This window comes from Dendrobates tinctorius, unplaced genomic scaffold (assembly GCF_039654945.1).
Source record: "Dendrobates tinctorius isolate UK_male_01 unplaced genomic scaffold, ASM3965494v1 ptg000062l, whole genome shotgun sequence".
Taxonomy (NCBI): Eukaryota; Metazoa; Chordata; class Amphibia; order Anura; family Dendrobatidae; genus Dendrobates; species Dendrobates tinctorius.
The window spans coordinates 27,124,847-27,142,589 of record NW_027361730.1 but is presented as its reverse complement, the minus strand read 5'-3'; the positions used below and the strand labels follow the sequence as shown (position 1 = coordinate 27,142,589).

Here is a 17,743-nt window from a genome sequence, read left to right as displayed (position 1 = left end):
CGGAGGTAAGTACACATAGCGATATCGCTAGCGATATCGCTATGTGTAAAGGCCCCTTAAGACTCCTCCTAACAAATAACAATGGCATAAGAAATGCTGTTTCAAGGTTAAGACAAGGGATCCAAACTGTAACGTTTCTCCTTTTGGAGAGTGACATACCAAGCCTGGCATTTCACTCTCCACAAGGAGAAAAGTTACTTCTTTTAGATCCTGACGTCTCTCACCCAGCCAAACTAGATCTCACACTTTGCAGTGTTGAGGGGCAGCATACGAAACATGGTATTTGCAAATTGAGATTCTAGTTTGGCTTTTATCCTAAGTCATATGGCAAGGCTCGTTAAAGGGGCGATATTGACTTTTACAATTGCTACTTTCAATAGTTGGCACTAAAGTTTTATTCCTTTTCCTATCTGGAGATAATTTGCATATTTAAGGTTAAGACAAAAAATATATACAAAGTGCTGATATTAAGTGTTTTATTTTCTCTATTATATAGAAAAGAAGAATCTATATACAACATCTACATGTCAGCTTACATACGCTGAAGAACCTCTGTCAAAGTACATGAATACAAAAAAAACTTATGTCATGCCAAAAAGAAATTCACTAAACACTTAAAAAAAAAATATACAACTTATGCTAGAAAAACAGGTTACATTTATACATTGTAGGCTGAACAACAGTTACAGCATAACAGTTTACCTGTACCTTTTAATGATCTAATGTTCATAGATGCTCTGACACCCTACAATATATAAAATTCAAACATCCCCTTTTAACCTAGAAATGATTGTCTCAAAAGAAAGACCTTTAATGGGGTTGACCCATCATAATAATCTAGCACCTATTAACACATGAAGGGAAAATTTGCTGATCACTAGGCGGGGAGGTGGAATTGACTGCTGAGACCCTCAAAGATCCAAAGAATGGATTCGTATATACAGTATATTTGAATGAAGATAGAGTATAGAGCTGGGCCTTCTCCATCAGCCCCATAAGACCATGACTGGTGAGCATGTGTGACCATCTCTCCAATCAAAGGGGAATAGTAAAGTCCCAAAATTGGGATCTGTGGGAGCCCAGTGGTCCGCTATCTGCAGTATCAACTATCCTGTGAATAAGGGCCAAGTTCTTATAACGGGCCAACCTGTTAAATAGCAGAGGTAACCACTGTTGAAATTTTCTGCTATTTAGCTCTTCCTTTGCATAAAGCCATATTCCATTCCCATGAAAATTCTACTACTGCAGGCGCCATTATAAACTTACATCAGCAAGAACTAGACGCGTACAGCCAACATAATAATTTCTGAAGAACAAGTTAATCTACATTGTATGTGGTTTCACTTCTCCACAAAGAAAATTGAAGCTTTGGACAGTGAAAGAAATGCTTCCTTGTTTCCCTGGCTAATACCCTTCATTTCAAGGTGATCATACACATTAGATGAAACTGGAATGTCTGGCAAGTAAAAATATTGTACCAATGCCTGAGAATGGACTAAAAATAACAAAATGGAACAATTCTCGCCTTGCTGATCACCCCTCAGCTCCGTTTCCAACTATGCCCAGGTTCCCCGCCAGGCTCTGCCTCCTGGCCTATCTTGAAACACAGGAATTGCTAAGAATGTCCACTCAGCAGCCAATCATTGGCTGCAGCAGAACCTTCCTCTGCCTGTGATTGGCTAAGCAGCATTTCCTGTGTGATGAGACAAGACCAGAAAGTAGAGACTGGTAAACCTGTGCAGCATCAGAACAGGATTGGAAGAGGGTCAAGTAAGGCGAGTATTTTTTTGCCAATTCTAAGCTATTAGTAAGAAAAAAAAAATGGACCCACTGTACAATTCCTCACATGTCGACAAACCAATTGATTTTAGCAGGAATGGATGAGCATCTAATGTCTATAGGGGTATCCTCACTGTATTTGATATCAAACGTTGGGGGGAAGGGGTGGGATAGGTTAGATCTGCTGGATTAGCCTATATTTTTTTCTCAAAGGAGATGCACTTTCTCCCGTTTCAAGTCTGCCAAGTGTAACAGACACTGGATTAATAGCAGGCAATCTCAACATACACTTTCTTCTAACGGGGCTGTCTACCAAAACATCCCTTTGGTGAGGAAGCTCTTTCTAGCTGGTCACAAGGGGTCCAGCTACTGTCTCTTGGTTATGACTAAAAAAAGTGGGCACCCCATTGTGACAACTCATTTTGACAGGGGACTTAGAGTGAACATCCCTTTTTTACTATCCCACCACACATCATATATAGTCAACCTTGTATCTGTGCAAAAACATTCTTTCACTGAGTAAAAGAATTTCTTGAGTATCCATTACAGTTCTTCACTGATGTCACCTTCTGTACTCCGAGGTGGAGCCAGAATTTGAAGGGTCCTCTGGTTCCAGTGGCAGAGATGGAGGTTTTGAGACTTGAGCAGTGGAGCCTTATATAAAAAAAAAAAAAGTTACGGATGTTATTAATTCTCATCAAAGTAGTTTCATTAACCCCTTCACGACCAATGACGCCACATAGGCGTCATGAAAACCTCTGCCATTATGACCAGTAACGCCTATGTGGCATCATGACTTTAAAGCCCCCCTGCGGGTCGGGTGACTGGGGTCACTGAAAGGTCACCCGACCCGCAGATAGAGGGGGCTTTGCACTTCACCAGAGGGGGCGTGGCTTCGCCCCCACGTAGCTACAATCGCTCTGATTGGCTGTTAAAATTGAAACAGCCAATCAGACCGATAGTAATATTTCATCAATGAAAATTGATGAAATATTACAATCCAGCCACAGCCGATGCTGCAATAGCATCAGACATGGCTGGTGACACTGATCCGACCCCCCCACGGTTAACGGGGACGATCTGCCCCCAGACACTGAATGACAGCGGCGATGTGCCGCTGCTGTCATCATCTGCTCCCCCCGCCTTCCGATTACCTCCCCTCCCACCCCCCGGTGCCTACCGAGTGCTGCTATCATTCCCGGTGTCCCGCGGTTCCGGACCATGGGCACCGCCATATTGGAAAATGGCAGGCGCATGCGTATCTCTCCCACCGGCTGCAGATTCCATTCATTCATTTTGATCACTGTGATAAACTCTCACAGTGATCAAAATAGAATGAAAAGTAAATAACCCCCCCCCCCCCCTTTATCACCCCCATAGGCAGGAACAAATAATAAAATAAAGAAATTATTTTTATTTTTCCATTAGGGTAGGGTTGGAAATAGGGTTAGGGTTAGAATTAGGGTTGGAAATAGGGTTAGGGTTGGAATTAGGGTTAGGGTTGGAATTAGGGTTAGAGTGGAATTAGGGTTAGGGTTAGAATTAGGTTTAGGGTTGGAATTAGGTTTAGGGTTGGAATTAGTGTTAGGGTTGGAATTAAGGTTAGAATTAGGGTTAAGATTAGGGTTAGGGATGTGTTGGGGTTAGGGTTAGGCTTGTGGTTAGGGTTATGGTTAGGGTTGGGATTAGGGGTGTGTTGGGGTTAGGGTTATGGTTGGGATTAGGGTTAGGGATGTGTTGGGGTTAGGGCTGGAGTTAGAATTGAGGGGTTTCCACTGTTTAGGCACATCAGGGGGTCTCCAAACGCGACATGGTGCAACCATTGATTCCAGCCAATTTTGCGTTCAAAAAGTCAAACGGTGCTCACTCCCTTCCAAGCCCCGACGTGTGCCCAAACAGTGGTTTATCCCAACATATGGGGTATCAGCGTACTCAGGAAAAATTGCACAACAACTCTGGGGGTCTAATTTCTCCTGTTACCCTTGGGAAAATAAAAAATTTGGGGCTAAAAAATTATTTTGAGGAAAAAAAAATATTTTTTTATTTTCATGTCTCTGCGTTATAAACTTTTGTGAAGCACTTGGAGGTTCAAAATGCTCACCAGACATCTAGATAAGTTCCTTGGAAGGTCTAGTTTCCAAAATGGGGTCACTTGTGGGGGGTTTCTACTGTTTAGGCACATCAGGGGCTCTGCAAACGTAACGACGACCGCAGACCATTCCATCAAAGTCTGCATTTCAAAACGTCACTACTTCCATTCCAAGCCCTTACGTGTGCCCAAACAATGATTCCCCCCCATATATGGGGTATTAGCGTACTCAGGACAAACTGGACAACAACTTTTGGGGTCCAATTTCTCCTGTTACCCTTGTGAAAATAAAAATTTGCAAGCTAAAAAATCATTTTTTGAGGAAAAAATGATTTTTTATTTTCACAGCTTTGCGTTATAAACTTCTGTGAAGCACTTGGGGGTTCAAAGTGCTCACCACACATCTAGATAAGTTCCTTGGGGGGGGTCTAGTTTCCAAAATGGGGTCACTTGTGGGGGGGTTCCACAGTTTAGGTACATCAGGGGCTCTGCAAATGTAACATGATGCCCGCAGACCATTCCATCAAAGTCAGCATTTCATAATATCACTACTTCCCTTCCGAGCTCTGACCTGTGCCCAAACAGTGGTTCCCCCCCACATATGGTGTACCAGCGTACTCGGGACAAACTGAACAACAACTTTTGTGGTCCAATTTCTCCTGTTAGCCATGTGAAAATAAAAAATAGCGTGCTAAAAAATAATTTTTGAGGAAAAAAAATATTTTTTATTTTCACTGCTCTGTGTTATAAACTTTTGTGAAGCACTTGGGGGTTCAAAGTGCTCACTACACATCTAGATAAGTTTCATAAGGGGTCTAGTTTCTAAAATGGTGTCACTTTGTGGGGGGTTTTCACTGTTTAGGCACACAGGGGCTCTCCAAACGCGACATGGTGTCCGATAATGATTGGAGCTAATTTTCCATTTAAAAAGTCAAATGGCGCTCCTTCCCTTCCGGACCCTGCCGTGCGCCCAAACAGTGGTTTACGAGCACATATGAGATATCGGTGTACTCAGGAGAAATTGCCCAACAAATTTTAGGATCCATTTTATCCTGTTGCCCATGTGAAAATGAAAAAACTGAGGCTAAAAGAAAATTTTTGTGAAAAAAAAGTACTTTTTTTTTACGGATCAATTTGTGAAGCACCCGGGGATTCAAAGTGATCATTATGCATCTAGATAAGTTCCTTGGGGGGGGTCTAGTTTCCAAAATGGGGTCACTTGTGGGGGAGCTCCAATGTTTAGGCACACAGGGGCTCTCCAAATGTGACATGGCAACCGCTAAATATTCCTGCATATTTTCCATTCAAAAAGTCAAATGGCGCTCCTTCCCTTCTGAGCCCTGCCGTGCACCCAAACAGTGGTTTATGACCACATATGAGGTATCGGTGTACTCAGGAGAAATTGCCCAAGAAATTTTAGGATCCATTTTATCCTGTTGCCCATGTAAAAATGAAAAAATTGATGCTAAAAGAACATTTTTGTTGGAAAAATTAAAATGTCCATTTTTTCTTTCCACGTTGCTTTAGTTCCTGTGAAACACCTGAAGGGTTAATAGTCTTCTTGAATGTAGTTTTGAGTAGCTTGAGGGGTGCAGTTTTTAGAATGGTGTCACTTTTGGGTATTTTCTGCCATATAGACCCCTCAAAGTGACTTCAAATGTGAGGTGGTCCCTAAAAAAGAATGGTTTTGTAAATTTTGTTGTAAAAATGAGAAATCATTGGTCAACTTTTAACCCTTATAACTTCCTAACAAAAAAAAAATTTGTTTCCAAAATTGTGCTGATGTAAAGTAGACATGTGGGAAATGTTATTTATTAACTATTTTGTGTCACATAACTCTCTGGTTTAACAGAATAAAAATTCAAAATTTGAAAATTGCGAAATTTCCAAAATTTTCGCCAAATTTCTGAGTTTTTCACAAATAAACGCAAAAATTATCGACCTAAATTTACTACTAACATGAAGCCCAATATGTCATGAAAAAACAATCTCAGAATCGCTAGGATGCGTTGAAGCGTTCCTGAGTTATTACCTCATAAAGGGACACTGGTCAGAATTGCAAAAAATGGTCTGGTCAATAAGGTCAAAATAGGCTTGGTCATGAAGGGGTTAAAGAAAGAAAAAGTTGTTGCGCTTAATGTCTCACCTGAAGGCAAAGGAGCCTTACTGTATCCTGCTGCAGAAGACATTGCCCTTCCTAGAGCTTGATTAGACCCCAGAGGTGTCTGCTCGGCACTTGGACCTTTAACTGCAGCACGCTGCTTGGCCTTCTGGTCTTTTGTCTGCTTTGTCCACACCAGACTCTCGCCAACTTGCAATGCAGCTCCCAACTTCTGTGTCATATCAATCATCTAAGCAAGGAAGCCCATATGGGGAAGGTTATAGACTTGCTGCCAAAATAAACTGATTTTGAAACATTTCAGGAGCATGTCTAGTTCCCACCAAGAAACATGGATTTTTGTGAGTACTCACTGTAAAATCCTTTTCTCCGAGACGCTCATTGGGGGACACAGAGACTGTGGGTGTGTGCTACTGCCGTCTGGAGGCCGACACTAAGTATACAAAAAACAAGTTAGCTCCTCCTCCGCCGCATACACCCTCGCCCCGACAGCGGGCGGAAACCAGTTTAGTGCAAAAGCAGTAGGAGAACATAACAATCAATTAGCCTTAACGCAGAAAACAATATGTCTGAAAAAGGACCACTCTACAATAAATAAGGAATTAACTAAACAAGAGCCAACTGGCTAACAGGGTGGGTGCTGTGTCCCCCAATGAGCGTCTCGGAGAAAAGGATTTTACGGTGAGTACTCACAAAAATCCATGTTTCTCCTTCGTCTCATTGGGGGACACAGAGACTGTGGGACGTCCTAAAGCAGTCCCTGGGTGGGAGCAACTCACCAATCCACACCGCATGCCCACCTGTTTAAAGGTGTGCCACCGCTGCCTGGAGAATTTTCCTACCCAGGCTCGCATCCGACGAAGCCTGAGTATGTACGTTGTAATGTTTAGAGAACGTGTGCAGGCTTGACCACGTTGCCGCCTTGCATACCTGTTCTGCCGAAGCCTGATGCCGAAGCGCCCAAGAGGCGCCCACTGCCCGAGTTGAGTGCGCCCTTACTCCCGGTGGAACCGGCGTGCCTCTAATACGGTAAGCCTCTTGAATAGTAAGGCGAACCCATCTGGCTATGGTCGACCGTGAGGCTGCGAGTCCCTTCCTGCGCCCTTCAGGGATCACAAACAACAAATCTGTCTGGCGAAAAGGTGCTGTCCTCGACACATACCTCCTGAGGGCTCTCACCAGGTCCAGCGTGTGGAGCGCCTTCTCAACTCTGTGTACTGGAGCTGGACAAAATGAAGGCAAAACGATGTCCTCATTAATATGGAATGAGGACACCACCTTCGGCAGGAACGGCGGAGGTGGTCTCAAGACTACCTTATCCTTAAAAAAGGTCAGAAACGGTGCTCTACAAGATAGGGCTGCCAGCTCCGAGACCCGCCTAATGGAGGTTATCGCTACCAAAAACACGACCTTCCTGGTAAGGTATGGCAATCCGACCTCCTGCAATGGTTCAAAAGGAGCTTCCTGCAGGACCCCCAGCACCAGATTAAGGTCCCAGGCGTCTAAGGGAGCTCTAAAGGGGGGCACTAGATGCGAGACTCCCTGAATGAAAGTTTTGACCTGCATAACGTTAGCGATCTTTCGCTGGAACAGAACTGACAAAGCCGAGATCTGTCTCCTCAGGGAACTCGGAGCCAACCCTGCGTCCAGGCCTGACTGCAGAAAGGCCAGAATGTTGGGAACCGAGAAGGACAAGGGCGCAACCCCGTGCTCTCGACACCAGAGAAAGAAAACCTTCCAAGTACCATGATAGATCCTCGCCGAGGCCGGCTTCCTGGCGTTAATCATCGTGGCTACCACCTCACGCCCAAACCCCGCCTGGGTCAGGACCCAGGACTCAACGGCCATGCCGTCAAACACAGGGCCCCTAAGTTCTGGTGGTAGATCGGCCCCTGGGACAGTAAGTCTGGCCGTTCCGGTAGATGCCAGGGCACGTCTGCGAGGAGCTGTACTAGATCCGCGTACCAGGCTCGACGGGGCCAGTCTGGGGCCAGCAGAATTGCCGGAACCCTCTCCCTCTTGATCTTCCTGATTACCCTCAGGAGAAGAGGCAGAGGGGGAAAAAGGTACGGGAGCCGAAACTGGCTCCATGGAAGAACCAATGCATCCGCTGCAATCGCTCGCGGGTCCTGAGACCGGGCGACAAACCTGTCCAACTTGGCGTTCTCTCTGGAAGCCATCAGATCCACGTCCGGAGTTCCCCACTGCTGGCAAATCTGCCGGAAAACCTCGGGGTGCAGGGACCATTCTCTGGCCGCGACCCCCTGCCGACTCAGGAAATCTGCTGCCCAATTTTCCACGCCTGGTATATGGACCGCTGAAATTACTGAGTGGTGCCTCTCGGCCCAACGAAGTACGTGTTCTATCTCGCGCATGGGTGCCCTGCTGCGCGTGCCTCCCTGGTGATTCACATACGCCACTGCCGTGGCGTTGTCTGACTGGACCCGGACTGGGCGACCCACTAGCCAGTGCTGAAAATGCTGCAACGCCAACCGCACTGCTCGAATCTCCAACAAGTTGATCGGCAGAAGGGCCTCCTGGGGAGACCACTGCCCCTGAGCTGTGTGATGACGAAACACTGCTCCCCAACCGAGAAGACTCGCGTCGGTTGTGACCACCAACCACTGATCTGGAGGAAAGGGTTTCCCCTGAAGGAGAGAGGAGTCGCGCGTCCACCATTGCAGTGCCCGCCGGACCTGAACGGACAACCTGCACTGGTGATCCAGGGAAAAAGGACTCCTGTCCCATGCTGCCAAAAGAGCATGCTGCAGGGGGCGAAGATGAAACTGCGCAAACGGGATTGCTTCTATTGCTGCTACCATCCTTCCTAGCACTCTCATCCCAAATTGAATCGTGTGAGGGCCTGGCCGCTGAAGACTCCGAACCCCTCGCCGGAGCGCCTGGGCCTTGTCTCGAGGGAGAATTACCAACCCTTGGGAAGTGTCGAAAATCATCCCCAGGAATGGAATCCTCTGAGCCGGGGTAAGACATGACTTCTTCCCATTGACTAACCATCCCAGGCGGGATAGGGTATCCAGCGTAATGCCGACATTCTCCTCGCACGCCTGAAAAGACGATCCTTTCACTAACAGGTCGTCCAAGTATGGCAGCACTACTATGCCCCGAGAATGAAGAATGGCCATAACGACCGCCATCACTTTCGTGAAAACCCTGGGTGCCGTGGCCAACCCGAACGGCAGAGCCACAAACTGGAAATGCCGGCCATTTATCGCAAAACGAAGGAACTTCTGATGCGGAGGAAAAATAGGGATGTGCAGGTAGGCATCCTGGACATCGATTGAAGCCAAATACTCTCCCTGCTCCATGGCCGATATCACTGACCGGAGGGATTCCATCCGAAAGTGCCTGACCTTGATGAACCTGTTTAGGAGTTTTAGGTCCAAAACCGGTCTTACTGTTCCGTCCTTCTTGGGGACTGCGAACAGGTTGGAATAAAATCCCTGGGCCTCTTCGCCCTCTGGTACCGGGATAATGACCCTGTTGTGCAGAAGAATCCTGATGGCCCCTAGCAATGCCTCTGCCTGGGATTGCAACTTGGGAAGACGGGATTGAAAAAAATCTCCTTGGAGGGTGTCCGATGAACTCTATTTTGTACCCGAATGACACCAATTCCGCCACCCATGCGTCGTGTGCCACTTTGGCCCAGACGTGGCGGAACCTGAGCAGACGACCGCTTACTTTGGTGTCCTCGGGTACCTGATGCCTCAAGTCATTTTGTAGAGGGCCTCTGAGACCTAGCTCCCCTTGACCTGGGTGGACGGCCCCGCATCCTCCCCAGCGGGTTGGCTCTATACGTGACCTGGCGCTCTCTGTCTTGGTTGCGACGAGCCAGGGCAGTAGAACCGGCCGCTGACGCCCATCCTGGGGCGCGAAATGCCCGAAAGCGCGCCTGTGGTTGGCGAAAGGGCGGTCTGCTCTTCTGCTGTGGGAGAAAGCTACTCTTTCCCCCTGTGGCATCTGAAATAAGCTTGTCTAGCTTCTCCCCAAAAAGCCGATTACCCTGATAAGGCAGAGATGTTAACGACTTTTTGGAAATCGAATCGGCCCGCCATAGCCTTAGCCACAAGGCTCTCCTAATGGCGATAGCGTTTGCTGCGGCTAGCGCCGCGCAATTAGCCGCGTCCAAGGATGCATTAATTAGATAGTCTCCTGCCATCAAGATCTGATTTGCTATCTCAGACACTTCTACCGGCAAGTCTCTGTCCTGCAGGACCTTGTTCAAAGACTCCGACCACGACATCATGGCCTTGGCCACCCATGTAGCTGCGAAGGAAGGCAAAAGGGCTGACCCCGATGCCTCATACACCGAGCGGGCCAGACCCTCTATGAGCCGATCCGTGGGGTCCTTAATGGAAGACCCACTAGGCACCGACAACAATGATCTTGATGCCAGGCGAGACACTGGGGGATCCACAATCGGAGATTCCGCCCACTCTTTACAGAACTCTGGTGCAAACGGGTACCTTGTCTCTAGCGTTTTCTGCCCCGAAAAACGCTTGTCTGGACGTTCCCTGTGCCGCTGTACCGTGTCCTCGAATTCAGGATGGGTGCTAAACACCCTATGTGGGCGCCTGGCCTTTTTAAAAGATACCTTATGCCCGGCGGCCAGGGAGACGTCCTCCTCAATACCAAGAGTCTGATTGACGGCCTCAATGAGACTGTCCACTGTCTCCCGACACCCGGGAGTATCCAGATCCAAGGCTTCCTGCCTATCCTCATCCGAACTCTGCTCGCTCTCAGACAATGGTGATGGAGAGCGAGATGCCGCACTCACAGATGCCGAAGCACCGGAGGGGCCCGGAGACGCCCTATGGGTTCTTTCCCTGTACGTCTCTTTAGAGAGGGTACGGCCCCTGCAGGCCGGCGGCTCAAGTGAGGTGGATGAACCTTCCCAAACCGGAGAGCCGTTGTCTCTACCCCTATCCGGGGCCTGAAGGGTCTCGATCGCCTTCGTAAGTGAAGCCATAGACCGCGATAGCGACAACGCCCATTCCGGGGGCTCCGACCCCCTGGGCTCCGTTGGCGGGGAGGGCTCTTGGGCGCGTTCGGAACTACAGGCCTCACATATCTTAATGGTCTGCGCTCGCGTGAACACAGCCCCACAGGAAATGCATGCGGTATAAAGGAAGGTGTGCTTCTTCCCTTTTCCAGACATACTGCGGAAAAAAAAAAAAAAAAAAACCTTTTCCTATATGTTATGTCCCTTTTTTTTTTTTTTTTTTTTTTTTTAAGGCATCCAGGGGTATGAGGAGGAGGACAACCTGCCCTAGTGTGGCCAAGACGGGGTCGCACTTACCCGAGCTCCGGCTGCCTCCCCGTGCTCCTGTGCTGCTGCTGGCGCTCGACTGCTATCTGGAGGCTCCCAGCTGCTGATTCCCTGGGTAGGCTGCGATGCTTCCTGACCGCGGCCTACCCCATTCTAAAGCCGGGGCCTCCATTTAATCCAGCGCCCGCCCAGTATCCAGGGGCGGCGCTGGATCTGACGTCGTTGGGGGGCAGGCGCCGGACCCGACGTCACGCTGAGGGGCGGATCTTCCCCCTGCGTCCTAGGCCAACGCCGCGGCCCGAATCTCGGCCCTGCCCCCCGCCGCACCGAGGGGCGGGCCTTCCCCGTGGCCTAGGCCGCAAGCCGCGGGCTAAATTTCGGCCCTGCCCGACCGCCGCACCGGGGGGCGGGCCTTCCCCGCGGCCCAGGCCGCAAGCCGCGGGCTAAATTTCGGCCCTGTCCGCCCGCCGCACCGGTGGGCGGGCCTTCCCCGCGGCCTAGGCCGCAAGCCGCGGGCTAAATTTCAGCCCTGCCCGCCCGCCGCACCGGGCGGCGGGCCTTCCCGCGGCCCAGGCCGAAGCCGGGGGCTAAATTTGAGCCCCTCGCCCTGGAACTGGCGCCTACGCAGCCCGGCGTGCCCTTTCCCCCGCCCGGCCACCGAGCGCCGTGGCGAGGGAGAAGGGGAACACGCCGCTGCCTCTGCTGCGCCGAAGAAGCCCTGCCTGCAGGCAGGAGAGGGGAGCCGCTCCAGCCCCTGAAAAGTCGCTGCAGCCCTGGCCTGGAAAAAATCTCCCGCTGCCCAGGAGCCCTGCTTACCCTGAGGTAAACTACATCTTTGGACGGTGCAGGCACCCTAGCTCCGTCCGCCTTGGCTGGGCGATGAGTGGGACCGTCCGCCACCACGCAGTACCTGATTGGCGTAGCCGTGGGGCCGCACAGACTAGTCTTGTGCCTCTGTGCAAGCCCATGGTTTTGCTACCTAGGGGTGGACAGGGCTAAGTCTGGCATACTGTCCCACGTCGCGGGAGAGGGAACGTGGAGGGACACTCGCACGTGGTCGCCCATTGATGGTTTGGGGAAATCGGATCCTTTCAATAGGATGCGTTGCCCCTGTCATATCTTCTTCAAAATAAAAAAGAAAAATAGATGTCTGGGGAAAAGTCCCAGAGATGTCCCTCGGTGCGGGAAAGGATACGCGGAGGAATACTCGCTCGTGCTCGCCCGTTGATGTTTGGGGGAGATCGGACCCTTTCAATAGGGTCCGTCGCCCCAGTCTCCTCTTCATAGCAAGAAAATGTTTAAAAAAAAAATAGTCTGGAGAGACCCAGACTGCGTGTGCCTCCATCAGACACTAAGCAAAAACTGGTTTCCGCCCGCTGTCGGGGCGAGGGTGTATGCGGCGGAGGAGGAGCTAACTTGTTTATTGTATACTTAGTGTCGGCCTCCAGACGGCAGTAGCACACACCCACAGTCTCTGTGTCCCCCAATGAGACGAAGGAGAAAACTTATGGTCATCTGGTCAGGTAAAATACCTTGCTCTAGTCTAATAAATTTCAGAATTTAGCATAATCAAAATATGCTTCATATTAGAAATAGCTATATTCTGATAATCTGATATCAGTGTTCAAATTGTGTTTTGAAAATCCTGCAAGAGATTTATTTCATACACTAAACGTATGTCAGTGTTTTATTATTGTTTGCATCTAATTCGCACCTCAGGGTCAAATTCAGCTGAAGTCTCTCTGAGAACACCGACTTTTCGCTCCAGTTCCTGGTACTGGGCCAAGGCTCCCTTCTTATCACCCTGATTATACAGCAGAATAGCAAAGTTCAAATTCACAAGGGGATCAGTCCTGAGAAAGAGAGAAAGCGAGAATATGAATAAAATATAGAAAAAACAACAACATTCAGGTAAACAAAGTAATAAATAATGAAAACGAAATGTTATGCTCGCTCACTGGTCCAGACTGGCCGCCTGTTGGTATGAGCTCTTCGCATTCGCAGTATCTTCCAGGTAAGTAAGTGACACTTAAAAAAAAATAAAAGAGAGACCATGCGGTAAGAATGAGTCTAGAGAGCAGGAACAGCCGAGATGTAAATTCTGTATATACCACCTGCCAAAAGCATGTAAAGTGTTGCATTTCCATGGTGTAGGGAGATGGCTGCACTCAGAAAATGGAAGGCGGAGGCGTACTGCTGCATGCTGAGATGAACAAGCCCAAGATTGTACAAAACCCTCCAGTCAAATGGGGAAAGGTAAAGGGCGCGCTTCAGACAACTGATGGCCTGTAACAAAAAGGCCGCCCATAAGCATGTGTAGGAAAAAAAGGGGATTTATATAGAAGACACATTACATGTCATTTCTTGCTCTGTCGAAGAACCTTTTTTAATTATATCGTGTTTATAAATATAAAACAGATTTTATATTCTGCATATTCACCACAGCTTCAGTTTTTTTAGCCAAGTTTGTATAACGCCTTGGTTTTGGTGAGCTATTGATTAAAACGTGGTTTGTGCGAAAATGTGTTGAAAATGGTTTCACATCTCCAGGCAGGGTGTTACAAGTAGGAGGCCATCTATATTTGCCATGAGCTGCAACAATTTTAGGTTTTCCCGAATGTGTTTAACAGACTGCAGCTTTTATGGTCAATGAAGAAAATTTATGTTTAACCCCCTTCACGCCATGGCCATTTTCCATTTTTTTCCTTTCCTACTTGCAAGAGCTATAAATGTTTTATTTTTCGGTCAATATGGCCATATGAGGGCTTGTTTTTTTACTGGATAAGTTGTACTTTTGAATGGCACCATTGATTTTATCATACAGTGTATTGGAAATTGGGAAACAAATTCCAAGTACAGTCAAATTGCAAAAAAAAATATATATAATTGCACAACAGTTCTTTTTTATTTTTTTATTTACCATGTTCACTATATGGTAAAACTAACCTTACAATATAATTGTCCAGGTCAGTACAAGTACGAAGTTACCAAACATGTATAGTTTCATTTTTATTTTTTTTCAAAAATTCTGAAAATTGAATGAAAAAAAGGTTTTGCATCTTTCGCCATTTTCTGAAACCCATAGCGCTTTCATTTTTCGGATCTGGGGTTGGCTTATGTTTTGTGCCCGGAGCTGACGTTTTTATTAATACCATTTTGGGGTACATACAATGTTTTGATCACCTCTTACTGCAATGTTGCAGTGGCCTAAAAAATGTAATTCAGGGGTTTTGATTCTTTTTTCATGTTACCCCCATTTACCGATCTGATTAACTGACTTTATACACTGCTCAAAAAAAATAAAGGGAACACTTAAACAACAGAATATAACTCCAAGTAAATCAAACCTTTTGTGAAATCAAACTGTCCACTTAGGAAGCAACACTGATAGACAATCAATTTCACATTCTGTTGTGCAAATGGAATAGACAACAGATAGAAGTAAATTGGCAATTATCAAGACACCCTCAATAAAGGAGTGGTTCTGCAGGTGGGAACCACAGACCACATCTCAGTACCCTTTGCTTTCTGGCTGATGTTTTGGTCACTTTTGAATGTTGGTTGTGCTTTCACATTCGTAGTAGCATGAGACGGACTCTACAACCCAAAGTGGCTTAGGTAGTGCAGCTCATCCAGGATGGCACATCAATGCGAGCTGTGGCAAGAAGGTTTACTGTGTCTGTCAGCGCAGTGTCCAGAGGCTGGAGGCGCTACCAGGAGACAGGCCAGTACACCAGGAGACGTGGAGGGGAACAACCCAGCAGGAGGACCGTTACCTCCGCCTTTGTGCAAGGAGGAACAGGAGGAGCACTGCCAGAGCCCTGCAAAATGACCTCCAGCAGGCCACAAATGTGCAAGTGTCTGCACAAACGTTTAGAAACCAACTCCATGAGGATGGTCTGAGTGCCCGACGTCCACAAATGGGGGTTGTGCTCACAGCCCAACACCGTGCTGGAAGCTTGGCATTTGCCACAGAACACCAGGATTGACAAATTTGCCACTGGCACCCTGTGCTAACAGAGATGAAACCAGGTTCACACTGAGCACATGTGACAGACGTGACAGAGTCTGGAGACGCCGTGGAGAGTGATCTGCTGCCTGCAACATCCTTCAGCATGACCGGTTTGGCAGTGGGTCAGCAATGGTGTGGGGTGGCATTTCTTTGGAGGGCCGCACAGCCATCCATGTGCTCGCCAGAGGTAGCCTCACTGCCATTAGGTACCGAGATGAGATCCTCAGACCCCTTGTGAGACCATATTCTCCTCTCAATGCAGGACAATGCCAGACCTCATGTGGCTGGAGTGTGTCAGCAGTTCCTGCAAGATGAATGCATTGAAGCTATGGACTGGCCTGCCCGTTACCCAGACCTGAATCCGATTGAGCACATCTGGGACATCTTGTCTCGCTCCACCCATCAACGTCACGTTGAACCATAGACTGTCCAGGAGTTGGTGGATGCTTTAGTCCAGGTCTGGGAGGAGATCCTTTAGGAGACCATCAGCCGCCAAATCAGGAGCATGCCCAGGCATTGTAGGGAGGTCATACAAGCACGTGGAGGCCACACACACTACTGAGCATCATTTTGACTTGTTTCAAGGACATTACATTCCACTTTAATTTTGTGTGTGACTCCAAATCCAGACCTGGTTAATAAATTTGATTTCCATTGATGATTTTTATGTGATTTTGTAGTCAGCACATTCAACTTTGTACAGAACAAAGTATTCAATGAGAATATTTAATTCATTCAGATCTAGGATGTGTTATTTGAGTGTTCCCTTTATTTTTTTGAGCATTGTATTTTGATAGATCAGACATATGTGAACACAGCGATACCACATGTGTATTATTTTGTGTTTGTTTTATTTTCAATGGAGCAAAAGGAGGGTGATTTACACTTTTGTGATTTTTTTTCCCTCGTATTTTTAAAAACTTTGTTTTAAAACTTTTTACTGTCTCCAATAGTTCCTTTCGGAAATTTGAATATGCGATCGTCTGATCGCTTGTGCTATACACTGCAGTGTATCAGCATTGCCATGTATAGAAGAAATCATGATCTCATATTAACGCTGGCCACAAGCCATAATTCACAGGAGGATCGTAATGACAGGCACGGGGGTCTTCTATATACCCCCATCTGACAGAGGCGCCGATGGGTGGGATTTGTGAAGCGCTTCTGGCTGGCGCGTGTTCAATCCCACTGTCAAAGATTGACAGCTTGATTTAACTGGCTAACAGCTGTGGGTGGAGCTCTGATCTACCCCTAGCTGTTGAAGGGACTGGAGCGCTGATTAAATCAGTCATCATGTGCGGGGAAAGATGCGGGCTCAGCGCTGGAGTCTGAATCATAGTTAGGGACACGACATAAATATACGTCATATGTCATGATAGGGTTAAGCATTTACAGTTTATAACATATGGTACATCACAAATTAATAAAAATAAATATCTATTTTTACCGCTACATATTTCTTCTTTCCATAAAAGCACATTCCAATGTTATTCCATAGCGGGGAGCTCTCCGGGACACTAGATGCTGCAACTCTATACTTACTGAGGGCAACATCATAATCCCCATGAGACTGCATCATACAGCCAGCAGCTAGTATTCCCTACAAATTAAGTATAAAAGTCACAAGCTATACAGTGGATTAACATTTGCAGAGTCAGTTTTTATAAGCTATGGTATGACACTACTAATTCATGGACTACAATACACCAGCAGTGGTGTGCATGTTCATGTCCACTATAGATAACTACTATATATACCAGTATAAATACATTACTATACATATCACTGTAGCTATACATACCACTATAAATACATTGTACATACTATAGATAAATACTATACATACCAGTATAAATACATTACTATACATACCACTATAAATATATTATACATACAAACCCCTATAGATACATTACTATACATACTACTATTAATATATTACTATATACACCACTGTAACTGTTACTATATGTACACGCCATTAGAGATATGTTGCATCATGTACAAGGCGCACCTTCCATTACCTTATAATTGCTGGGGTCATAGGTGAGAGCATTCCCAAGGTACTCAAAAGCTTTCTGATATAGACCATTCTGTGGTAAAAAGTGAAAAGTAAGTTTCTAGGTAATGAATGTATAACATATATTTCTGAAAGTATACAGAGAAAACGAGAAACAAATATATAGACATTTGACGGCACCTACAAACGTAAACACCATCTCCACATTGTAGGAACCATCAGATGCCGTAGGCTGGAAAAGTAGCACTCAACTTCTTTTAATTTCTTAAGCTAATTAATAATATTTTCCCCAAAGGTAAAATAGCAGTGTAATACACGTTGACAAGACGGGCTGTTGACTCTCTCCCAACAGATGATGTCAGGGAAGATCAAGTTTAAATTTAGGCACTCAACCCGTATGCTCTGGTGATGCAAGTATGAAGGTTCACATAAGGGGA

The 17,743-nt window shown here is 46.9% G+C and overlaps 1 protein-coding gene across 2 annotated transcripts in view; it reads right to left on the bottom strand.

Moving 5' to 3' along the window:
- Positions 1–459: 459 nt before the first annotated feature.
- Positions 460–17,743, bottom strand: part of BBS4 (Bardet-Biedl syndrome 4) — a 69,081-nt gene continuing 51,797 nt past the window's right edge. For both annotated transcript variants that reach the window (XM_073579445.1, XM_073579444.1), the window contains exons 10-16: positions 17,311–17,379; positions 16,734–16,886; positions 13,389–13,560; positions 13,233–13,302; positions 12,989–13,127; positions 6,015–6,219; positions 460–2,433 (exon numbers count right to left, since the gene is read on the bottom strand). In XM_073579445.1, the coding sequence (XP_073435546.1) occupies positions 2,342–2,433; positions 6,015–6,219; positions 12,989–13,127; positions 13,233–13,302; positions 13,389–13,560; positions 16,734–16,886; positions 17,311–17,379 (900 nt within the window). In that variant the 3' untranslated portion in view covers positions 460–2,341. The remainder of the gene's footprint in view (positions 2,434–6,014; positions 6,220–12,988; positions 13,128–13,232; positions 13,303–13,388; positions 13,561–16,733; positions 16,887–17,310; positions 17,380–17,743) is intronic.